This window comes from Haliotis rufescens, unplaced genomic scaffold, assembly GCF_023055435.1.
Source record: "Haliotis rufescens isolate VD_foot unplaced genomic scaffold, xgHalRufe1.0.p SCAF_16, whole genome shotgun sequence".
In the NCBI taxonomy this organism is placed as follows: Eukaryota; Metazoa; Mollusca; class Gastropoda; order Lepetellida; family Haliotidae; genus Haliotis; species Haliotis rufescens.
Genome location: NW_025963846.1, coordinates 12,072,676 through 12,100,109, shown reverse-complemented (window position 1 = coordinate 12,100,109; position 27,434 = coordinate 12,072,676). Strand labels below are relative to the sequence as shown.

The window sequence follows — 27,434 nt, the reverse complement described above, 5'->3', positions numbered from 1 at the left end:
AATCGGATATTGTGTACCTATCTCTCTAAGACCTACAGTGGGTACCCGGGTAGGGTCGGGTAATAGGGGGATGGGTACCCGGGTAGTAAATCTAGACTCGTCCCAACCCTACTTTCTTTGTAAAGTACACATTTTGGTACTTTTTAGGGTTGGAAGCCTTGAGGGCTGAGTGGGTTAGATCGATGACTTTGTGTGCTGGCCATGAAGTGACCAATCCTGGTTGGGACTCAACCCCCCCAAAAGTACTAGAATTTATACTTTACCAGCAAAGTGTTATTCAAAATATAACACTTTTAATCTTGGACATGTTGTACTGACATACCCCATGGTGATTCCGGGGTAGAATTTGTCCTAAGGAACCGATATGCTGGTCATAGACGAAATGGATGGAGTGGTCTGGCTCGGTGATGTGGTTCATTGTGTGTCATCATACTCCAGTGACGTGGGATGTCATTCATAATATCAATCACTGGTTTGATGCCCTGCAGCATCATACTAAAACATTGAAAGATGGTACTTGTAGTTTCCCTACCTGGCGCTCTGCATTAAGGGGATAGAACAAGGACTGGTCAGCTCGGAGTCAGTATAATGTGGGGTATCCATGTTAAACTGCGGGATGGTATCTGAGTGGGCTAGCACTGTAAAACTGGATGAGTACAAGCAAATATGCACATACACACACAGACCAGGGTAGAATAGGTCTTCAGCAACCCATGCTTGCAGTAAAAGGTGACTATGCTTGCCGTAAGAGGCAACTATGCTTGTCGTAAGAGGCAACTAACAGGATCGGGTGGTCAGGCTCGCTGACTTTGTCGATTCATGTGATCGTATCCCAATTGCGTGGATTGATGCTCATGATGTCAAATCACTGTATTGTCTGGTCCAGACTGCCATCATATAGCTCGAATATTAAGTGTGGCGTTAAAAAACAAAAAACAACACCACACCACAACTCACCAATAATCTTGAAAGCCCATTTCACATTCAACCCCATTTCACCTCAGCTCACTCACTCATGTAGAGAAGTGTTTGTTAGTTTGTTTGTTGTTTAACGCCGCACTCAGCAATATTCCAGCTATATGACGATGGTCTGTAAATAATCAAGTCTGGACCAGACAATCCAGTGATTGACATCATGAGCATCGATCCAGGCAATTGGGATACAATGACATGCATCAACCAAGTCAGCAAGTCTGACCACCCGATCCCATAAGGCGCCTTTTACGACAAGCATAGTCGTCTTTACAGCAAGCATCGGTTGCTGAAGACCTATTCTACCCCGGATCTTCACGGGTCTGTAGAGAAGTGAGTCACATCGGCAATCTCTCTGCCACATAGTGACTCAAGAACATGACAGGAAGCTTCAGGACAATCTGAAATATGAACTGTATGGAAATCAGCCAGCACAGTATCTATAGAAAACACAAACATTACTCAAAATGTGCAAAAATAGGAAATGATTTATTCTTGTTTATGTAAACGTCAAAAATAAAAATCAATCATTGTAAATCTCATGAATGAATAAAGCAGCAATTAACGTTCATTCCTAATTGTATCACACATTGGGGATTCTCCCAAACAAATAATTTCTCAACTCACTACAAACAATTTTCACATGATGAGTTCATCAAAAACAATTTTACAAATCTCATAACCTGAGATAACAAAGTTCAACTGCATGAACAACACATTGTTGTCCCTTATAAATGATTTAGTCAGTTCATCTCCCATTGATTAAACCATTGCATCCATAACAAATATGCTACTAAAAAAATGCAGGAACACCCACATTTTTCACTTTGACGATACCGTAGTTAACACAAATATGGCTTGACAGATAAAAGAGCAATATGAAAGGATTGGTATTTCTTAACTTCTTTTGGGTAGTATTTTACCCAGTGGTTCATTGCAAGTACTCCAAGAGTTAGTGTAGCCCCGTTCTATTATTTTTATACCCTGGACCCATTGCATCTCGCCCATGAGAGTAATTTGATTGGACGTCTATTTTTAGCACCATGCCATGTTAAACGGGCAGAAATCAAATCAAGTCTAATAAGTAAATATATTCTCTTGGTCCAAGAAACACTTCCCCACATGGTGGCGATGAGAAAGAGAACGAGTTGGCAGAGAGAGGCAAGTGGTCAAAGTGTGGAAGGTCACCAAGCTCGAGAGCATGTGATTGACCCATTTGTTGGTTGTGACCATAGAGATGCTGGGGTGTGAATGTTTTTATCTTAGAAGCTGGAAACATGGTTCAAGCATGTTTCTACATAGGATCGAAGAAGAAAGAAGATTTGCATTGTGTGAGAAAGGATAAATATTTAAATATACAATGTACACTAAAATTTCGAATTTGAGTGGACATTAGTTTTTATGCCATGTTTATCAGGCTGAAACTAAAGCTGTTGAGTTGATTTGGTTCGGGGTAGTTATAACTATTAGAATGAGTGAGTGAGTGAGTATGGTTTTACGCCGCTTTTAGCAATATTCCAGCAATATCACGGCGGGGGACACCAGAAATGAGCTTCACACATTGTACCCATGTCGGGAATCGAACCCGGGTCTTCGGCGTGACGAGCGAACGCTTTAACCACTAGGCTACCCGACCGCCCCTACTATTAGAATGAAGACATAACATCATGGATAATCAAGGATGGAGGACTTTGATGGATGCTGAGACAGGGTGGCCTCAGATACAAAATATTGTGTGCTACATGCAACGAAATGATAATGGACGCAAATAATATCAACTGCAAGTCCCATCCGACGCAAAAGAGTATAGTTGGAATGACAAAGTAAATAACTTGACACATCAGAATTTATCTGATATTTCTGGTCTGGAAGACACAATAAATGTACGGATATTGTTTGCGTTTATGCAGGGATATACATAATGTGCAAAACCGCTTTTCTCCATAAACACAAAAACTTTGAAGTCAATTCTCTAAAACAAAATATGTCAACAATAATAACTTCACAGACTGCTTATTAATCATTGACATGCATAAAAATGTAAACAACAGTACGAACTTAGTTACATTATTCCATGCAATAATGAAACACAAGCCCCGCCCATCCTATACTCACCACCAAAAGATAAACCAAACCATAGAAACACATGGAGAAGTATGTATGTTAAGAAGAGATGTGTCCAATGTGTACCACTTAATGACAAAATTAACAATCATGCAAGTGTTACCAAAGAGTGTCTTTATTCTTAGCACAATATGCTGCACGCGATTTCCAAACTTTACACGCTAATCCTGCACCAGACAAATGGTGCATCTCGAGTCACGGATCTATGACGTCACATGTGATGTGTTCATGAGCGTCAGTTCACACAACATACCAGTATTTTCGTTTGTGCATCAAACCAATCTAATATCTCTTGAACATGAGTAATTTTTCATATATAAACCAACAGGTATGGTATTCATTTTTCTTTAGAGTAAATTATCAACAAATCGGGAACAAGTAGTCCGTTAGCGGGAATGGCCTTATGTATATATCTAGTCCAGCCAATCAGATGCCACAGAATCACTTTCAATTTATCCATATAGAGGTAAAATCCCAGCTCTGATGAGGCCATGATTTTGACAACAAAAGTACGAAAATGTTCATTCGTTGGAGTCAGGTGTTTCACTCGTACACATGGTCGTTGAACAGATTTCATTTTAAGGAATATTTCTACAGTGTGTGTACACTCAGGCCTAAAGGAATAATCCCTTTCTTCATACACATATTTCATACAAAAATACTACATAAATGCAAGGGACAAATATATTTTCGTAATTTTGAGATATGAAATATCTTTTACATCATGTCATCACAATGGAGAAGAATGTCAGTTAATTTTAATTTCAAAATATTGCCTGATATTGACAGACAGAGGTATTGAATCGGAGTGATTTTAAAAGATCCAATTTCAATAACATTGACATCTATTATGCTATAAGTGGGGATCTTTTTTATTTCCCATCAAATGAATTATGATATAACCCCTCAATGTTTGGGCTTGTTGGGCTTCAGCCCCTTAATAAACTCTGTATAACTCCTTCCTGTATTGTCTGGGTCCTCCCACTGTGGGTAATGGCCGATGCTTTTGTCTAGAACAACCAGCTTGTGTTGAGGTGCAATTTTCCTGGAATAAATACAACAATCAATTGAGGAAATTGGTTCTGGTAGGTCATCAATGGTTTTATGCCACAGTGGTCAATATTACAACAATTTCATGTCGGCCTCTAAATAATTGAACTTGGGCCAGACATACCAGTGGTTGACAGCAGGGTCAACTCTTCGGTCAATAATTCGCCACATTCACAGAATATAATGGTCTATTTATTACCGAAGAAGATGTCTACATACATCAAGTGTGTACCAAAAAGGACAGCAAGTCTCAACAGCAGCAGAATCACAATTTGTCGAATAACGTCAACAATCTTCAGCTATGACGTCGTTTCTAGAGTGACGTCATTCCCACCTTACATCACAATAAGATTCGAATGACGTAAACAATGATGTCAATACACTGTTGTCTCATGACGTGATATGACCCTGAGGCAAATATGATTTTTATGAACCCCGAAATGTTTGCCCTTGGATGTAATATAATCGGCTTCTTCAATGGTAACAAAACTTTCTTCTAAACTGAAGTATGTCAGATCTTGAGTTCTGTGCACTGAATGAATTAATTTCTTTCTACTCTGACAAATTATTAGAGTAAAAGCATTTCTTTATCTGACCTGAAATGATCTGGAAATACCGGGGAGGGATTGATTGGGTCAGCAGGCCCATACACCATCAGCACTGAAACATCATAATATCTTTATGCACTATGTTACACCAAACAAAACTGCTAAATAAATGACTATATTTCTTGCCATCAAGTCTGTTTCAAATAATCTCCGCGAATAAATTCATCGTAAAGTGGGTCAGTATAGGAGTGGTAATCTTTTCACTTTGCAATAAAAATAACAACAAAAACTTTGCTTTTTTTCTCCTGTCATGTTTTTTCATTCGAATGAAACTTCTTTCTTGAGATCACTTGAAAATGTTTTTTTAACAAAAATTAAAAAAACAAGTAATCAAAAAAAGGCCTAAAGAATCAAATTTGAGACAAGAATCCTGCTTCACATTTGTTTGCTGACTGTACCTGGAATGGGTGCTGCTTTTAGACTGCCATACACCCATCTGTCTTCATTGTCAGATCGCTCCTTGATATATTGAAGGATCCTGAAACACCAACATGGAGTTATCTCCCTTGGCTCAGTGGGTTGTCTCCTCCACGTCACACTGCCTACTACATTCCTGCCCAGAATTGAACATGGTTGGAGGGAAGGGAGGCACTTTGAATTCTCCCCCTTAAGTGGCTGATTTATCCTCAGCATTGTTTTCATCTTTCAGGATCGAGTGATATTTTGGAAAGACCACTGCATGATTTTGCATAGCAAAAAGAACAGTGAGTTTATAGTGAGGCTGAAGGGGTCTCTGTCAGCACGGGTACTTCAGATATGTACCCCAGGTACGATTCTGTATACAGAATACTCTGGTATACTCTGAAGGGGGGTGGATTTTGGCAGCTTACATCGGGTCATATATCCCTCTCTTCCACAGTGTAATTAATCCACAACATGTGTTAACATTCATTTCCAAGATCAGAAATCATATATGAAAACACTGAAAGCTTTGCTCACTTGTACTGAGAATGTAGCCATGCTGCTTGGCTGATGGGAGGTTCTCCTGACTTAACAGAGATATGGAACTTGACACAGACTACAGATATCAACTGAGGATATCACCAATTATTATGCTTAAAGTGAGACTTACCAACCACAGAGCAGAACTACAGACCTAACATGAGCCTGTATACCATCAGTAGCAGCCATCTTGAATTTTGTAACACCCACCTCACACCTCGCCCAATATTTTTCTGCTGAACTAATATGATACCATATATGGCATCAAAAGACACCATAACTAATAACAGAGGATGTTATTCCAGCAGAATTCATAATATATTTTACTTATCGTATTGGAAGAATTTTGTTGACAATAAGTCAATGATTCAGCCAGCATTATAATATACTGCTCCACTTTTGACATGGATATTCTTATCTTCCAGTGATAAACAAAAGTGATTCTCACAATATGAGACAAGTGTTTAAATATCTGACACATCTGATTATCCTTATCAAACGTTGAGTAGTATATTACGGTCGACATCTCCAGGATTCCAAAGATCATACATACCCTGGCATAACAGTATTACCATCTCGGTATCTGATAGCAGCGTAGAAATCCTCAAACTCTTCATACGTCGGCTTGGTACCAAATATATCTCCAAATCTAAATATTAAAATGTATCTTGTGATAATTAACACTTAAAAATTCCGTATTTATTTGACTAAATTGGGTGTTATTAGTACAAATTGTTTTGTTTGAATGAAATGGATTCTCAGTAATTTTTATCCAAATCTTAAAAATCTTCAAACAATTATTTAATGCCACACTTAGCAATATGGATGGCAGCATGTAAATAGTAGAGTCTGAAGCAGACAATCCAGTCACTGATATTGTGAACAATCCACACCCTAAGGATATGATGACACTAAATCAAGTGACCGAGCCGACCACCTGATCCATAACATCTACTCTTACAAACAGCATAGGTTGATAGGGACCTATTCTAACCTGGAATCCCCATGGTACGACCAGCACAGGTTGATGGAGATGTATTCTAACCTGGAATCACCATGGTACAACCAGCATAGGTTGATGGGGATCTATTCTAACCTGGAATCCCCATGGTACAACCAGCATAGGTTGATGGAGACCTATTCTAACCTGGAATCCCCATGGTACAACCAGCATAGGTTGATGGGGATCTACTCTAACCTGGAATCCCCATGGAACAACCAGCATAGGTTGATAAGGACCTATTCTAACCTGGAATCCCCATGGTACAACCAGCATAGGTTGATGGGATCTATTCTAACCTGGAATCCCTATGGTACAACCAGCATAGGTTGATGGGATCTACTCTAACGAGGAATCCCCATGGTACGCCCAGCATAGGTTGATGGGGCCTATTCTAACCTGGAATCACCATGGTACAACCAGCATAGGTTAATGGGATCTATTCTAACCTGGAATCCCCATGGTACAACCAGCATAGGTTGATGGGACCTATTCTAACCTGGAATCACCATGGTACAACCAGCATAGGTTAATGGGATCTATTCTAACCTGGAATCCCCATGGTACAACCAGCATAGGTTGATTGGACCTATTCTAACCTGGAATCACCATGGTACAACCAGCATAGGTTGATGGAGACCTATTCTAACCTGGAATCCCCATGGTACAACAAGCATAGGTTGATGGGACCTATTCTAACCTGGAATCACCATGGTACAACCAGCATAGGTTAATGGGGACCTATTCTAACCTGGAATCACCATGGTCCAACCAGCATAGGTTGATGGGATCTATTCTAACCTGGAATCCCCATGGTACAACCAGCATAGGTTGATTGGACCTATTCTAACCTGGAATCCCCATGGTACAACCAGCATATGTTGCTGGGGTCCTATTCTAACCTGGAATCCCCATGGTACAACCAGCATAGGTTGATGGGGACCTATTCTAACCTGGAATACCCATGGTACACCCAGCATAGGTTGATGGAGACCTATTCTAACCTGGAATCCCCATGGTACACCCAGCATAGGTTGATGGGGACCTATTCTAACCTGGAATCCCCATGGTACAACCAGCATAGGTTGATGGAGACCTATTTAACCTTGAATCCCCATGGTACAACCAGCATAGGTTGATGGGGACCTATTCTAACCTGGAATCCCCATGGTACACCCAGCATAGGTTGATGGGGACCTATTCTAACCTGGAATCCCCATGGTACAACCAGCATAGGTTGATGGAGACCTATTTAACCTGGAATCCCCATGGTACAACCAGCATAGGTTGATGGGGACCTATTCTAACCTGGAATCCCCATGGTACAACCAGCATAGGTTGATGGAGACCTATTTAACCTGGAATCCCCATGGTACAACCAGCATAGGTTGATGGAGACCTATTCTAACCTGGAATCCCCATGGTACACCCAGCATAGGTTGATGGGGACCTATTCTAACCTGGAATCCCCATGGTACAACCAGCATAGGTTGATGGAGACCTATTCTAACCTGGAATCCCCATGGTACACCCAGCATAGGTTGATGGGGACCTATTCTAACCTGGAATCCCCATGGTACAACCAGCATAGGTTGATGGAGACCTATTTAACCTGGAATCCCCATGGTAAGACCAGCATAGGTTGATGGGGACCTATTCTAACCTGGAATCACCATGGTACAACCAGCATAGGTTGATGGAGACCTATTCTAACCTGGAATCCCCATGGTACAACCAGCATAGGTTGATGGAGACCTATTCTAACCTGGAATCACCATTGTAAGACCAGCATAGGTTGCTGGGGTCCTATTCTAACCTGGAATCACCATGGTACACCCAGCATAGGTTGATGGGGACCTATTCTAACCTGGAATCACCATGGTACAACCAGCATAGATTGATGGTGACCTATTCTAACCTGGAATTCCTAAAGGTACAACCAGCATAGGTTGATGGGGACCTATTCTAACCTGGACTCCCCATGGTACAACCAGCATAGGTTGATAGGGGCCTATTCTAACCTGGAATCCCAAAGGTACAACCAGCATAGGGTGATGGGGACCTATTCTAACCTGGAATCCCCATGGTACAACCAGCATAGGTTGATGGGGACCTATTCTAACCTGGAATCCCAAAGGTACAACCAGCATAGGTTGATGGAGACCTATGTTAATTACCTTTATGGCCCTTTCCACTGTTGGCCCTGGTTAGCCCTTCTCTCATTCTACACACCACTGACAGTTCATATCAAATCCCCGCCATGCGTAAACACGCTGCTTCCTCTCACGCATGCGCACACGTAGTCAAGTTCAGAGGTCACTTCCAGTACACTCGAATGTAAACATACCACACAATGTGGTTAGGACTGACATGTTATCAATCTCCTACTTCTTTAAAGTTTGTCTTCAAATGTGATAAGGCTGGAGTGACAAACTTTGCTGGCTGTGTCAAAATTTCATTTGTTAATATGTAAAGCCTTCCCTCAGGCTCTCGGTAAAAGTAAAAATAAATTTCTTAAAACCAGTCTCTGTACAGTATATCCCAAGAACAGTTTCCAGTCTCTGAACAGTCTCTGTACAGTATATGTCAAGAACAGTTTCTTCACATATAACCTCAAATATTTTTGATTTGTATAAAATAGTTTTATGTAAAAGAAGGATGCAGACTGTTCCAACAAACATATTTTGTTTTGTTTTCTTCTTTAAGATCTTCATAAAAACAGGTTAAAAGATGATGCAGTTTATAATAATATCTTCACAGAGTTCCTTCTTCAAGGACCCGTAGTAACTTCATAGGTGAAGCGCCCTCTTTGGTCAGACAGTCTGCCAACTGGTTATTTGTGTCCACCCATGTCACATCTCCTATCTGTCCAGATTCCACTAACTCCTTGATCCCACTTATTTCCATTCTCAGTCTTTTTTCTTTAACAGGTTTAGTGGATTTTAGAGCATCATACAGTGATTTAGAGTCTGTGATACAGGTCAATGTCATTCTGTTGTGTTTCTCACCAGTCAGTTCTCCAAACAACATTGATAGGTACACTCCTGTATCAATACCATCGGCCATCGCCAAAGTTTCACCAGCCAGTGTGCTTCGCACCACCCTACGAATCTTCTTCGAGTTCCAACATAAAGGTGTCACCTTTCCTGTACTGCCTGTGAGGAAAATCATGTGTCCACCCTGTGTGCCTCCATCTGGCAGGTTTCCTAACGAAGCATCACTGAAAACTACAAGTGAAAGTTCCTTTCCTACATTTTGAAATTTCAGGTTGACATGTTCTGACTTAATCTTCCTAATGATCTTGTTTGCTGTCAAAAGATGTTCAACTTTGGCATCCTTCGTACATGCTGCTAGTCGACAAGCATCAAATATAACATCAGGCCGACTCTGTTTAGCTATCCACAGTATTTGTCCTATCTTGGATCTGAGTTCATGCTTCTCAATATCGTTCAGGAGTAAAGATTTCTGAGCGGATCTAGATTTATCAATCTGGACAAAGTTGAGGCTTTCTGCATATTTCTGTTGATGTAAGAAAATGTGTCCGTCCTGGCAAGATAAGTTCATTCCCAAGTATTGAAAAGCTTGATTTTCTTCTTTTCCAACCTTTAAGTGTGATCTCACAGATTCCATTACATTTGATCTGAATTCTGCAGATCCACCCCAAATAAAGTCATCAACATGACATGCCAATATTCCAACAGTTTCTTGATCTTGTCCTTCCCATAAAAATACTGCTGGGTCAACTCTCGATACCTTAGCTCCTAGTTCCAACATGACTGACTTGACTTTCTGATACCAGTGTAGTGATGCATCACTTAGTCCATAGACACACTTCTGAAGATGCCAGAGTTTTCCAGGTACGTTTGCTTCTTTCGGAGGTCTAATGTAAACGTCTCTCTTCATCTCTTCACCTTGAAGAAATGCAGTTTTAATATCCATTGAATGAGGTTTCCATTTTTTCTGACAAAATACTGCCAAGATAAGTTTCAGCGATTCTTTAGCACATGTTGGGGAATCTTTTTGAAAGTCCGTATTCTCACCTTCTTCGAATCCTCGGGCAACTAACCTTGCCTTAGGTATTATCTTCTCTGGTGTTTCTTTAAGTGTACATACCCACCTGGTTGACACACATCTTTGCCCATCATCGACAACTTCTTTGTAAACTCCATTTTCCTTCCAACTATCAAGTTCAGTTAGCTTGGGTTTAGTCCATGCAACATCTTCTGTAATCATGACGTTTTCCTCCATGATTTCACAGGGGATTATCCGCAATTCTTCTACCTTGGACAAATCAACTGACTGACTTATACCTTGCATTTCAGAATTCATGAATTCTAAGTTGTACCAGCTCCTGTTTTTGCCTGTTGCTTTTCCTGCTCTGCTAAGAACTTTTGCACAGACTTGATCTCCAGTGTCATGATGTGCATATGAAATTGTCTGCCCAGACTTTATTTGTGATAATCGTTCCTGTAGATTGTTCAATTCAGAAACTTCTCCTATCTGTGGTTCTTGTGTTTGTATCTCTAGGTCACTGTCTTCCTCGACACTATCATGTCTTTGCACAGTTTCCTCTTGTTCTACTTGCCTCTCATTATGTTCATTGTTATTTTCAGGAATTTCCTTTTCTACACAACGCCTCATTCTACTTCTATGAACCCTCACCACAATTCCTCCATTTCTCACGAAAACCACAGTACCGTCTTGTCCTATCACAGTTCCTGGACCCTTCCATTTAGGATCATCTGACCTCTTGAAGTAGACCTTGTCACCGGTCTCAAAATTTCCAGCAACTGGACGAATCTGCTTTCTGAGGGCTCTTCTCAATCTTTCAGAACTTTCAGCTTCTATGAAAGCCTGTCTTGATGCAAACATTGTATTAATATGTTTTCCCACAGTTGCACTTGTTGTGGTGCCCTCGAGCGATGGTGCCTTGTCAGTCAGAACTGATGGTAAATTTGGGTTTCGTCCAAAAACCAACTGGTATGCGCTGTATCCAGAAATGTTACTGAGGCTGTTCTTGGCAATTAATGCCCAACTAAGTGCCGTTTCCCAGTCACAGTTCTTCTCAGATTTCACCTTTCTCATGATATTTGTCAAAGTCTGATTGTGGCGTTCAAGCAATCCATTGCTCCATGGACTCTCTGCTGCTGTGGTCTTTACTTCAATGTTAAAATTCTCACACATGTCTCTCACTTCAGCATTGTTGAATTCTCCTCCATTGTCACTTAAGAGTTTTTGTGGTGCTCCATGAATACTTATCCAATGCTGAATAAAGTTCTGAACAAACACTGATGATTGCTTACTTCTAATAATAGCTCCAGCACTAAATCTTGTAAATTCATCAATAATGTGCAAATACCACATGCCCTTTCCAAGTTCGTGTAAGTCAACAGCCACTGTCTCATTAAAATCTGTAGCCTTAGGAAATCCAACTGCTGGCTTAGTTGGTTGTTTCCTATACCTTTCACATGTTTCACATTTCTCAACTATTTCTGTTAGTGTCTTCAAGATGTCGGGATCTTTATTCCCTGCATTTTGAATAAGCCTCTGTAATCTTTCCGCTGTGGCGTGTCCAAACTGCTTGTGAAGCTTCTCCAGCGCTTTCTTTTGATCCTTTTCACCAATATTTTCTTTTATGAAGAGTGCTTCTGAATCTAACTGTTCAACTGTACACTGCTCCAGGCCACGATCTGAAGTTTGTTCAGCAGGAAAATCTCTTTGTCCAACTAGATCAATGCAATAATGTCCAGTTGATGTCGGTTCTAAGTTCACTGGTTTCTGAAACATGATAGCTGTGTCATTTGGTAAATCAAGAATTAATCCAGCTTTCTTCAGTGATGGTTTTCCAAGCAAAAGAGGAATGTCCGATTCTACAACTTCTGTGTTTATAGTGCACCGAGTGTCACCAATTACTGCTGGTATCATAACATTGGATGATGAGAAAACTTTCACTCCATCTCCAAATCTAAAGCTCTTATTGCTAGGATTTGAAATAATTTCATCCCTTTCCTGACTACTGAGTGTCTCTATGTATTGGTCCAACCATTGCTGTCCACACACTGTACTTGTACAGGCAGTGTCTAATACTGCACATCCCAATGCTTCTGTTAGTAGAATTTTGTTCTCCGTACTTTGCTCCTTTGTAAACAGTGTCAAGTTACATTGCTCTGTCTGTTCTTCTGTTTCTATCATTTTCACTTCCTCATTGTTTCTTGGTTTCTCTTGGTGTGGGCAATCTTTAGCCCAATGGAAAGTTGACTGACAAATTACACATCGGCTGCGCTTTCCAAACCTGTTAATTGGATTCGTTCCCCTTTCAGGTGTATCATTTCTATTACCACTGTAAGCTGAACTGTATCTGTCACGTGGCTCATTCCTGTACCTTGGACCCGAGTATCTCTGTCCTTGTTGACGTCCTCTATAACCACTCTGGCTATTTCTTGTGTAATATGCTGATTCCTGTTTCACACATATGGCACTGTCAGAATCCTGACTTTTAACATTACCAAATATTCTCTTCAATGCTGATTTCATAGATTCAAAGTTTCTATCGTTAGCTGCTGTCAAAACTAACTGTCTTTCTTTCTGAGTCAATCCTGATGAATCAAGCAACTTGAATGAGAGTACTGAATCTGGCAAAACCATCTGATATTTCTTACACTGGGTATATCGCCGTTCATATTCAATGATAAATTCTGACATTGTCATTTCTTCAGCCTTTGTGAAACTATCAAAATCCCTGTATGCCGTGTATGCTAAGTCAACAGTGTCCCTCTTATAAAGTTCATCAAGTGCTTGGACAAGAATTTTCAAACCCCGTTTGGAATTCAAATCTTTCACATCAATTGCCATTGCTTTTGCCCTAGCTTGTCCCGTAAGTGATCCCAGTGAGACTGCGAGTGCCTGTTTTTCCTCTACAACCTCGGTCATGTGACACCATATTTCAAGTTCGTTTTTCCACGTCTCATATTCCATCTCATTTGTCAAAGTCGGGGGATTCTTGTAACCATGTGCCATATTGCTAGTCCCGTTTTCCCTCAACCACGCTCTGCTACCAATGTTAATTACCTTTATGGCCCTTTCCACTGTTGGCCCTGGTTAGCCCTTCTTTCATTCTACACACCACTGACAGTTCATATCAAATCCCCGCCATGCGTAAACACGCTGCTTCCTCTCACGCATGCGCACACGTAGTCAAGTTCAGAGGTCACTTCCAGTACACTCGAATGTAAACATACCACACAATGTGGTTAGGACTGACATGTTATCACCTATTCTAACCTGGAATTGCCATGGTACAAACAGCATAGGTTGATGGGGACCTATTCTAACCTGGAATCCCAAAGGTACAACCAGCATAGGTTGATGGGGACCTATTCTAACCTGGAATCCCCATGGTACAACCAGCATAGGTTGATGGGGACCTATTCTAACCTGGAATCCCAAAGGTACAACCAGCATAGGTTGATGGGGACCTATTCTAACCTGGAATCCCAAAGGTACAACCAGCATAGGTTGATGGGGACCTATTCTAACCTGGAATCCCCATGGTACAACCAGCATAGGTTGATGGGGACCTATTCTAACCTGGAATCCCCATGGTACACCCAGCACAGGTTGATGGGGACCTATTCTAACCTGGACTCCCCACAGGGATCAGGCAATGAGCAGTACATGCTACATATATAAATAGCATCAGGATAAAGCGGAGTTTGATATACAAAACGTTAGGCTTTCGTGTATCGGACAGATTTTCAAGTTTCTGGGACGAATATATGTAGCAGGCTGCAGGAAAGTTGCTGCGATATTGTTGTGGTATTGCTTTAATGTTGCAGACACAAAATACGATTCATTCAATCACTTACCCTCTTCTGAAGAGGTGGAAAAAGGACAACCTTGATGCAATATCACCTATAACCGGAATCAGCAAAATCTACAAACAACAAACAACACCTAAAGACATTTGAATTACTTGATAACACACCCGTGTCTCTCATTCTGTAAACACACAGGACTGTTTTACATTTCAAAACTTTGTTTTACATTTCTCAACTTTGTTTTACATTTCTCAACTTTGTGCGTGTCTGTGTGTGTGCATGAGTGTCTGCTTGTACTAGTCTGCCCTATTGTATATACCGTATTCGACGTAATAAGCGCCCAGGGCGCTCTCAAAATTAGAAATAGGGGACTCTTATAGAATATCATTTTGGTGAATAAAATAAAGTTGAAAGATAAATTTCGTGGTTTATGCTGATAGCCTGAAATATTTATGTACGACAGATATATTTTTCCAGGATTTAATTGCCAATAATAAAGAGTGCCTATAACACACGAGTGGGTATTATATGTGAAAAGGGGTCGGAAGAGGTGTTAACTAGCCAATATATATCTCGACCTGGGCGCTTATAAGAGCAGGGCGCTTATTACGTCGAATACGGTATATGATTGCAGCCTCACTTCGGATAGTGTCATGCTGGTCCCAAGACAATCTGTACATACACACCTTTTGGAGTACTCTTGGATAGTATTTCCCTTGGAAGAGTCCTAAAACATAACATGTTGATAATCAGCTAATTTTAGGCTAAAAAAAATATAGGAATTTGTTCTCAGGCAATGACTTTTGAAAATATAGTGCAGGCAGGCGGTGATTTTGGTTTTTTTTGCTTGTTCAAACTGGTATATAACCAAATAAACAGTTGTGTACCATCAAATCAACCTGGACTCTCACATAATAGTCAGTTGGCCACCAGCGGAAAAGAGGCTTAGTTTACATTTTCGTTCCCAAATTTTCCTGTATACCTTAAACCTTTTCTATTGCATAAAGGAGGTATCTGTACACAATGTTCATTGGGTAGTAAGCTTGCAAGTGTGTGCAGGAATTTTCAGGGGGTCAAAATTGCATAAATTGAAGGAAAAATGCAATATTTGACAACATTGGCTGTAACATTTTTATTAAGTCATTAAACTATCCCAATTATGTCTTTGATTACAGCTAATATGTTCGGTTATCTGAGTTTGGCAAACATTTTGTTTCATTTAATTGTTATTTTAATTCTCATTGGAAACATTGGTAAAATTCAGGTTTTTTTACTTCATTTTCAAATCTTGTGAGTAGGTAAAACACTAATTCCATTGAATTGTGACAATAAAACCACTATAACTGGGTATTAAAATCTGCCTTAACCATTGTACTGTCCTATACAAAAAACAAAATGAAAATATATTACATAGGGGTTGAGATATTGTATACAGTGTTACCCCACCCCCCAAAAAACAATTTTGACGAAAATTGCTTATTGAGATATGGTGGTAAATGATGTTGCTGTAGTGGATTATTAGGATAATTGCAACAATGCTTAAAAACACCGAAATAGTAAACTCATAAAGAAAAATGATGTTTCAAGTTTTTCTGTGAAGATTTATGGTGGCCATCTTGAATTTCAAGATGGCCGCCATTTTGACCTGTTTTCGAAATCAAGATCTTATATAGTTCTTCAACATGGTCATGTAATATATCATATGAAAGCTTATTACGTTGTCTTTTCAATGATGTACATAATTCACTGACTCCTGTGGTTAATTGATCCCCAACAATGAAAAAAGGAAATATTGAAATCTAATTTCTCTCGCAACTTCAACCCAAACCCAAATTTAGATTTAGATTAAAATGGACATATTTTCACTCAAAATTGTAGATATACTGCACTTTTCTTCAACATGGTCATGTAATATATCATATGAAAGCTTTGTTACCTTGTCTTTTCAATGATGTACCTTATTCAATGACTTCTGTGGTAATCTTATCCCCTAATAATAAAACACATGATATATCGAAATCTAATTTCTCTAGCAACACCAACCAACCTCCAAAGTTGTATTTCAATAAGATGGACATCGTTTCACTCATAATTGTAGATATACTGCACTTTTGTCTGAGCATTTCACTAGTTTATCGTTTGAGTGAAAAAAACAATGAGAATACTTATAATATTATGAAGTATTAAAGATTCTATCACAGAGTCATGGGCTGTGAAATAGTGCCACCTCTAGTCACCGTCAGAGTCCATCTCTTCTGGAAAGGTAGGTACATTGTTTCTGTTTAGGCATGACATAGCACAACTGCATCCAAGGGAACATCCCATGATGTTCTTGGCGCAGCTACACCTGGGTGAGGAGCATCTGCCTGTTGTGCATTTACAGGTGAGCAATTCTAGACACAGTGCTGGCATTCGTTTCTGGGTCATTGGGGTGGGTTCTCAGTGGACGACCATCTATACCCTTCTGGTGGTGAATGTCAGCCTTTCCTTTGTGTGCAGAACACCATGTAATGCACTGGTGCTGACATCTGAGTAGAGGTTGTGTGGTGGGAGTTCCTCTAGGTCTCCAACTCTGGGGAACATGTCAGCTTTAAGTGTATTAATGCTAGTTGCAGTTGATGCTGGATTGTACACTTTGACAACAACTGTTTCTGTCTTTTTCATGTTGAAGGCACCAGTTTCTTCTGTTGGTTGCAACAAATCTGGTTGTGCGTTAAATATGTTCCAGGTCGACGTCTTGCCATAACCACTGAACTGGCTTGTTGTGTCACAACCATGACCGCATGGAATGCTGGTAGAGCTGCTACAATATCTGGAGTGAGAGATTGATTTACATCATCAACTTGTATGAATAGAGGGTCCTTTGCAGTACCTGCACCCATCAATATCTGAGCAGAAAACCGATGTTTATGATGTATCAACGGTACTAATACATCAGTGCCTCGATTGTGAATGACAATGTGGTCGTATACATTGCAGGAGGCATCCATGACATGCATCATCATTCGTGTATCTGCCTCTTCATGTGTTTATAGTAGATTTGATATTGCTGCAGATTGATCTAAGGAAGATATTACATCATCATGGTATGATTCGAGGTGACAAGCTTTTGTAAGAGTTCATTGAAAATCGATTGGCGGATAATGCTGAGAGTATTCATGACAAAATATAAGAAAATATGTCCAACAGTACATACACTGTACACCATGCAGGTATCAAAGAAGTCAACTCAAACCAATACCTTTAAGCAAGGAAGAAAACTTTTCAGAAGGTTGCTGAGTTCCACCCACAGTGGAAGAGACGTAAACGTACCACATCTTCTAACACATGAGCTGTCCCATACCCCACCTTCCCTGGCAACAGCAGATGGTCTACTTTGTACAACAAAGCTGCATTATCACATTTGCTTGCAGATTCTCATGCTACCACCAACTGATGACACAACATGCATTGTTATTTCGGACATGGCTCTTGTACAGGCTATAGGCAAACCAAGATTTGGCTGATGTTTTCAAGTGGAATGTGCTGAAGAACTTCAGTGAAACTTATACTTAAGTCGATGATGTCTTTGACCAATATGTTGCAAAGTCAGTAAAATCTATACAAAAAGAGGTGATCGATCAAAGAAAATTTCGAAGAATAATAGATAAATGAGACATCCTTCTGCTGACTTCATCGTCCAATTTTATTGAAACAACAACAGGCACAACATCTCCATCATAATCATCAAATCATCATCATTGCAGGTGGATTGAGCAGCCCAGATACAGCAGTATCTTCCATAGATCAATCTGAAGCAATGCCAAATCTGCTGTCAACACATAAAGAGGCAGATACACGAATGGTGATCAATGTCATGGATGCCTCCTGCAATGGATACGACCACAGTGTCATTCACATCCGATACACTGATGTGTTGGTACAGTTGAATCATCATAAACATCGGTTTTCTGCTCAGATATGAATGGGTGGATATCAGTTGATGATGTACATCAGTCTCTCATTCTCTCAGATGCTGTATAAGCTCTACCAGCATTCCATGCGGTCACAGGTTGTGGACCTGGAACATATTCATATTTATCGCACAACCATATTTGTTGCAACCAACAGAAGAAACTGGTGCCTTCACTCACTTGTCATCAAAGTGTACAATCCAGCATCGACTGCAACTAGCATTAATACGCTTACAGCTGACATGTTCCACGGAGTTGGAAACCTAGAGGAACTCCCACCACACAACCACAAAACCTCTACTCAGAAATCAGTACCAGTGCATCACATGGTGTTCTGCACATAAAGGAAAGGCTGACATTCCACCACCAGAAGGGAAAAAGGTAGACGTCTACAGACGATGTCATAGAACCCATCCCAATGACCCAGGAATAAATGCCAGCACTGTATCTAGAATTACTTACCTGTAAATGCACAACAGGTAGATGTTCCTCATTCAGGTGTAGCTGCACCAAGAACATCATGGGATGTTCCCTTGGATGCAGTTGTGCTATGTCATGCCTAAACAGAAACAACTTACCTACCTTTCAAGATGAGACGGACTTTGACGGTGACTAGAGATGACATTATTTCACATTTTATTTTTAATACTTCATAATACTAGAAGTATTCTCATGTTTGTTTCTTCACTAAAATTATAAACTAGTGAAATGCTCAGACAAAAGTGCAGTATATCTACAATTTTGAGTGAAACGATGTCCATTTTAATTTAAATCTAAATTTGGGTAAAGTCGCGAGAAATTAGCTTTCAATATTTCCTTTTTTTCATTGTTGGGGATCAATTTACCACAGGAGTCAGTGAATAATGTACATCATTGAAAAGACAACGTAAAAAGCTTTCATATGATATATTACATGACCATGTTGAAGAACTATATAAGATCTTGATTTCGAAAACAGGTCAAAATGGCGGCCATCTTGAAATTCAAGATGGCCACCATAAATCTTCACAGAAAAACTTGAAACATCATTTTTCATTATGAGTTTACTATTTTGGTGTTTTTAAGCATTGATGCAATTATCCCACTCATCCACTACAGCAGCATCATCTACCACCATATCTCAATAAGCAATTTTCGTCAAAATTGTTTTTTGGGGGGTGGGGTAACACTGTATACAATATCTCAACCCCTATGTAATATATTTTCATTTTGTTTTTTGTATAGGACAGTACAATGGTTAAGGCAGATTGTAATACCCAGTTATAGTGGTTTTATTGTCACAATTCAATGGAATTAGTGTTTTACCTACTCACAAGATTTGAAAATGAAGTAAAAAACCCTGAATTTTACCAATGTTTCCAATGAGAATTAAAATAACAATTAAATGAAACAAAATGTTTGCCAAATTCAGATAACCGAACATATTAGCTGTAATCAAAGACATAATTGGGATAGTTTAATGACTTAATAAAAATGTTACAGCCAATTTTGTCAAATTATGCATTTTTCCTTCAATTTATGCAATTTTGACCCCCTGAATATTCCTGCACACACTTGCAAGCTTACTACCCAATGAACATTGTGTACAGATACCTCCTTCATGCAATAGAAAAGGTTTAAGGTATACAGGAAAATGTGGGAACGAAAATCTTGTTTTTCACCCCTGGCCAACTGACTATAAACAAGCATACTATACTCCTATTGCCACCATGACCATAGCACAGATACGTAGTAAAGCAGTGCTCATGTAAAGGGAAGTAACTGTGTGCTATATTGGACCACATTTTTTAAAGGATTTTTTTGGTTAAAAATGGAAATAAAAACAAAACGTGCGGCAGACTTTATGATGATGTGGGCGGTGCCTGAGAACCAAGACTATATTTTTTTTAGCCTTACATGACAATGTTACAGGTAGGGACATAAAGATCTACAGCCTAAATCACAATACATTGATCAAACTTTGCTTGCAGAGGTGTGTGCACCCCTTATTTTTTAAGCATATTAATCTTTTACACATTCAGGAATATTAGGTATGACTTAGTATTTGTTTCCAACACAATTAGATGATAACTGAAAGCAAATTGGCAAAGCGTATAACCCTTTTCCAAAAGCTGCATCCTCCCTTGAACACTAGCTGACACTTGATGAAATCAGTACCCATTCCTTGTTGGCCTTATGAACTGAGGCGGTCAGGTAGCCTAGTGGTTTAAGTGTTCGCTCGTCACGCCGAAGACCCGGGTTCGATTTCCGTCATGGGTACAACATGTGAAGCCCATTTCTCACTCACTCACTCACACCTTAAGAACTCTCCTCACCTCCATTGCTCAAACACAGGGATGTCAGGACCAGCCCTGTCTTCTCTGATCTCTCTTGTCTCTCCTTGTATCTGGAAACCAACAAGCAGACATTATTTGTTTGTTTGTTGTTTAACACCACACTCAGCAGTATTCCAAATAGCTAACATCGGTCTGTAAATAATCGAGTCTGGACCAGACAATCCAGTGATTGACATCATGAGCATCGATCCATGCAATTGGGATACGATGACATGCATCAACTAAGTCCGCGACACTGACCACCCGATCCCATTAGTCGTCTCTTAGTACAAGCATAGTCACCTTTTACAGCAAGCATGGGTTCCTGAAGACCTATTCTACCCCGGATCTTTATGGGTTTAAGCAGACATTAAACAAGTATTTGTCACAGAGTGACGAAATATCCCCCGCCTGTACACCATACTACCAAATATGAAGACAATCCAGCGATTAGTTCTTGAGATATTGTGGCAACACCGTTTTCCAACTCCAAAAACAGATTTGCCTGCTGTGACCTTGAAAATGGGGTCAAGGTCACCAAATCTGACAGGTGTATGCGGTGTCTGTATATACACTATAGTTCCAAATATGAAGACAATCCAGCGATTAGTTCTTGAGATATCGCGGCAACACCGTTTTCTAACTCCAAAAGCAGATTTGCCTGCTGTGACCTTGACAATGGGGTCAAGGTCACCAAAACCGACTGGTGTCTGCGGTGTCTGTATATACACCATAGTTCCAAATATGAAGACAATCCAGTGTTTAGTTCTTGAGATATCGCGGCAACACCGTTTTCCAACTCTAAAAGCAGATTTGCCTGCTGTGACCTTTAAAATGGGATCAAGGTCACCAAAACCGACTGGTGTCTGCGGAGTCTGTATATACACCATAGTTCCAAATATGAAGACAATCCAGTTTTTAGTTCTTGAGATATCGCGGCAACACCGTTTTCCAACTCTAAAAGCAGATTTGTCTGCTGTGACCTTGAAAATGGGATCAAGGTCACCAAAACCGACTGGTGTCTGCGGAGTCTGTATATACACTATAGTTTTTAATATGAAGACAATCCAGTGTTTAGTTCTTGAGATATCGCGGCAACACCGTTTTCCAACTCCAAAAGCAGATATGCCTGCTGTGACCTTGAAAATGGGGTCAAGGTCACCAAAACCGACTGGTGTCTGCGGAGTCTGTATATACACCATAGTTCCAAATATGAAGACAATCCAGTGTTTAGTTCTTGAGATATCGCGGCAACAAACAGGTGGGACGTACGGACGGACGTACGGACGGTCGTGAATACTATATCCCCCGCTTCGCGCTTTCGCGCGGCGGGGGATAAACATGTCAGACACATTCACCTAGGCCAAGAAGCTCAGACAGAGTATTCAGAGAACAATGTCCTGCATATAAACTGCACTGAAACTAAATGTTGTCTCTATCCTCTATTCCATTGTCACTCTTTAGCCACACTTCTTCTTTCTCTACTAAACGTCTTTTGGTATGATGCAGCCAGGAATTGAACCACCAACCTGATGATGAGGATGTGATATTCACCTTGCAACAAGCTCCAGTGCTACTGTGTCTCCCATGTCATGTGCCAGGATGTGATATTCACCTTGCAACAAGCTCCAGTGCTACTGTGTCTCCCATGTCATGTGCCAGGATGTGATACTCACCTTGCAACAAGCTCCAGTGCTACTGTGTCCCCCATGTCATGTGCCAGGATGTGATACTCACCTTGCAACAAGCTCCAGTGCTACTGTGTCTCCCATGTCATGCGCCAGGATGTGTGTGGAGGATATGGCCAGGGATTCTGCCAGTTTTTCTACCATGTCTGCTTGGTCAAATATGGAATAATTGTAGTCTTCCTGTGGATAAACACACAAGGAAGTCATAACATCAAAAAGATTAACTAAGTGTAGCTGCCATTTAATTTCGAACCACGGACATTCAGGTCCGAGGTCAGGCCCCTTCATACAGAACACATAGGAAGTCGTATCATCCACACGGTCATCAAGTCCTGTATATGAATGACACCTTGTTTCTATTTTTGATTACTTGGATATGTCTACCCAACAAAAAAGACTTTCACAATATGACTTTTAATAATAACAAGAAAACTGCTTTATCACTATCCCACGCCATGGGGCACATTTTGTTTGTTCATATAGTAGTGTGGGGCAGCCTAGCGGTTAAAGCATTGGCTCATCACGCTGAAGATCTGGGTTTGATTCCCCACATGGGCACAATGTGTGAAGCCAATTTCTGGTGTCCCCTGCAGCAATGTAGTGCACCAGCCTCCATACACTCGGTGCATGCTCAAAACGCTACATTATTACCACGGTCATTGGATCAGTGTGCACTCGATTTCCAATCTCAGCTCCCTGGAGAATATACAACCCAAGCTGCCTTGCCATCGGTAGAAGGTTTACAGTCACATTTCCATCTCATCCCACCGGGTACCCATTTTACTGCTCGGTGAACAGAGGCACATTTCGAACAAAAATCAATTGTCCAAGGAGACCCCACATGTGCTTCAGTGTGGGGCAGGACCGAAACTAGAAACTCTCGAGTCACACTGCCAAATGCAGTCACCCATCCAACAACACTCAGAGCCCGACATTGTTTAACTTCACCTGATTTATGACAAGTGCGCTGTGCACAGGACCACTTGCCACCACCGACTTTCCATTAATGAAACACTCTTTTCTCTATTTGATCTGACTACCGCTTCTTTAAAGAAAACACTTAATAACAAGTTTAATAATTTTTTATTTCTACAAATATTTTTACCACTCTTTGCTTGTTAAACGCCACATTACTAGCAGTACAAATCTGAAAGTTGAAAATTATTTATCTGTTTCTTTTTTCACCACCTACATTGAATTTTAAGCCAAATATTTTGTAAACCAACTAACAAAAACTAAAACGCCTCAACTCACCGGTTTCTCACTGAAGCCCATGCCTAGAAAATCCACAAGGACAACACGAGCAAACTGATCCTTCAGGGACGGCATAATCTGAAATGTATATTCATCGACATTTGAATATTTCATATACTATATGGGGCAGTCGGGTAGCCTAGTGGTTAAAGCGTTCGCTCGTCACGATGAAGATCGGGTTCGAATCCCGACATGGGTTCAATGTGTGAAGCCCATTTCTGGTGTCCCCCGCCGTGATATTGCTGGAATATTGCTAAAAGCAGCGTAAAACCAAACTCACTCATTCACTCATATACTATATACTTATCCTGATAAGAGAGTATGCAATTATCTTATCTTGCAAATTTAAAACAGAGTGAAAACTGTCTGCATGAACACAAACTGGACCATAGTCACCAGTTACTTTCCCTTGTTCCTGATCTTACTTCTTCAGGATGAGGAAGGAGGTACAATGTACATGTATTGGTGTCTGTAAGGAAAGTTAAGATTTAATGTCGCATCAGCATTATTTCAGCCAGGTGTTGATGGACAGCATTACAAGTTACATTTGGCAACTTGGGATCAATCCCAAATTATAAATTATATAGGATAGGGTTGTCCACTTCACAGAAGGAACCAATTTATCCATTCTGATTACAGCAGATGGCTTAGTATCCGCTTTACAGCGGATGGTCAGCTTGGCAACAATAGTTGCCCTCGCTCATTATTTGGGAATGGTACTTGCCTGGCAGCCTGCATAGCAACATGGGATGCTTGGCAACGGTAGTTGCATGGCAGTGGTCGCTGCATTGGTAAGCAACATGGGATGCTTGGCAACGGTAGTTGCAGGGCAGTGGTCGCTGCATTGGTTGCTTGGCAACCGTAGTTGCAGGGAAGTGGTCGCTGCATTGGTAAGCAGCATGGGTTGCTTGGCAACAGTAGTTGCAGGGCAGTGGTTGCTGCATTGGTAAGCAACAAGGGTTGCTTGGTAACGGTAGTTGCAGGGAAGTGGTTGCTGCATTGGTAAGCAACATGGGATGCTTGGCAACGGTAGTTGCAGGGCAGTGGTCGCTGCATTGGTAAGCAACATGGGTTGCTTGGCAATGGTAGTCGCAGGGCAGTGGTCGCTGCATTGGTAAGCAACATGGGTTGCTTGGCAACGGTAGCTGCATTGGGGTTCACTTAACAGGAGTTAAGCTCATTTTCTGCAGTCCACCAGAACCTCCACATCCAAGACCATTTCATCCAAATTATATCTCTTGTCTTAATTTCAAGTTCTGAATTTCTGGCCTAATGGGGTCATGTCCTTATATAATTCAACCATATAGCAAGGAGAACAAGTATCTTGAACCCCTATGAGGAACGAAAGTCCATGCAAGAACTTCTGCTGAAGGACTGACCATGATCTGTAATCTACTGGAACAGGTGAGGTGATTTTACCATAATTTCAGAAAAATTGCTGATCTGACCCAACCCCTCCTACTCATTGATAATAATAATAGGCCAGTCATTTTGCTCATATTTCCACAGCACTCAGGGGCATGCTCAAAGTGCTATTATTACCCCGGTCACTGGATCAGTGTGCACTCAAGAATTATTCTCAGCTCCCTGGGGAGAATACAACCTTAGCTGCCTGATAGGTGCTAGAAGGTTAACAACCACATTGCCATCTCATCCTACCGGGTACCCATTCACTGCTGGGTGAACTGAGGCACATTTTGAACAAAGTCACATGCCCAAGGAGACGCCACACATGTTACATGTGCTCCCGTGTGAGCCAGGACCGAAGCCCTAGAAACTCTCAGGAGCCAAGCTGCCAAAAACGCGTTCACCCATCCAAGGACTCTCCAACCGACATTGGTTAACTTCACCTGATTAGCGACTTGTGCGCTGTGCACAGGACCATGTGTCACCACATTACCTTGACTGTTCAGACAGAGGAGTATGTCTTTAACACTGTCATGGTAGATTTGAGATAATACTAATGCATCCAGTTCTAATGCAAATTCTGAGCTCTTCAAGCAATGATACACACTTCATATTTAAAAACAGTAGTTACGTTTCTCAAATTGTGTTTTTTACTACCAAAGCTATCATTAAAAATCAGATATATTTCCTCCACGTGTTATTTCAGAATAATCTTACCTTGATCCAGTCATAGCTAGAAGTTGGGAAACCATGTAGACAGAAAACGGTTCCTTTCCCACTGCCTGCCTCATCTGGGGAGGGAAACAGAATTTCTACATTGTATACACTGGGATCTATACAAGAGATGCACAGAGTGCCTCATCTAGGGAGGGAAACAGAATGTCTACATTGTATACACTGGGATCTATACAGGAGATGCACTGACTGCCTCATCTTGGGAGGGAAACAGAATGTCTACATTGTATATACTGGGATCTATACAGGAGATGCACTGACTGCCTCATCTGGGGAGGGAAACAGAATGTCTACATTGTATACACTGGGATCTATACAGGAGATGCACTGACTGCCTCATCTGGGGAGGGAAACAGAATGTCTACATTGTATACACTGGGATCTATACAGGAGATGGACTGACTGTCTGATCTCGGGAGGGAAACAGAATGTCTACATTGTAAACACTGGGATCTATACAGGAGATGAACTGACTGCCTCATCTGGGAGGGAAACAGAATGTCCACATTGTATACACTGGGATCTATACAGGTGATGGACTGACTGCATCATCTGGGATGGAAACAGAATGTCTTCATTGTATACACTTGGATTTATACTGGAGATGGACTGCCTGCCTCATCTGGGGAGGGAAACAGAATATTTACTATGTCTACATATCTGACCCATCAAATATCTAATGCTAGAGATGAGATTTGATTAAAGTTTGATCTTGTTATCCGTTGTTGTATAATAGTATAATTACCAATATAAAATACCTCCAGGTCATTATATAGGTATCGTTTGCCTCTCTGTTTCCATGACAACAGCCTTTGAGACAAGGGAGGGGGAGGGTAGAGGAAGAACACTGCAATGACAACACCCAACACCCCCACAGCAACTTGCGACACCGACACCATCGTTCACAGCTCCTGTTACAATAGATACAGTGGATAAATCTTGTTGCGACACCAAACACAAACAACTAGTCTCTGAAATGAACATATTTTACAGAAAAAAAACAGTTGTTAAATTATCTTTATAAAATATAATAAAAAGGAGCTCAGAGACTCTCTTCATTTTCAGATACTGCAGTAGTCTAGACTGGCTAACTACCGCTTGCATGGGCTGTTTTGTATAGGCCTATATTAAAATTTTGTTTCAGGGTCTGTATGACAGACAGACTAGCAACACCGTAAAACTAACAGTAAGTCGATCAAGCCTCGGTAATGCCATGGACATATTTTGTGTTAGTCATTCATGCGTCCAAAAACATTTACAAAGATATAATTATAAGATGCATTCTTATTATGAATCAAATAACACACAAATTTGTTAAAACTAATAAAGCATCAACAGTGATTAAATATATCGAAATTGCAAAGTTTTTTAAATACGTCATTCTAAGCTGAGTCATGTTTACAATAAATGACGCTGCACAATGGCAATAGACCAGTCATGCAATAAATTGACACTCTCACACAACCCAGCTCGTCCGCTGACGATGTTTACAGACCTTTGATCTCGACCCCCCGCGGTCGCCGCCACACTTCCGGCTCCTTAAGGCGGGTGTGTTCAAATTGAAACCCG

General features: G+C 40.7%; 1 protein-coding gene across 1 annotated transcript; it reads right to left on the bottom strand.

Annotated features, from left to right (window-relative positions):
• Window positions 1-1,442: 1,442 nt before the first annotated feature.
• On the bottom strand, window positions 1,443-27,434 carry LOC124135170 (mesoderm-specific transcript protein-like). The gene is made up of 12 exons (XM_048396747.1): window positions 27,361-27,434; window positions 26,611-26,776; window positions 25,848-25,921; window positions 23,724-23,801; window positions 22,519-22,649; window positions 20,773-20,852; window positions 15,200-15,240; window positions 14,562-14,629; window positions 6,250-6,345; window positions 5,153-5,232; window positions 4,743-4,806; window positions 1,443-4,141 (listed from the first exon to the last, which is right to left on the bottom strand). The coding sequence occupies exons 2-12, from the start codon at window positions 26,762-26,764 to the stop codon at window positions 4,003-4,005; spliced, it is 1,005 nt and encodes a 334-aa protein (XP_048252704.1). The 5' UTR covers window positions 26,765-26,776; window positions 27,361-27,434; the 3' UTR covers window positions 1,443-4,002.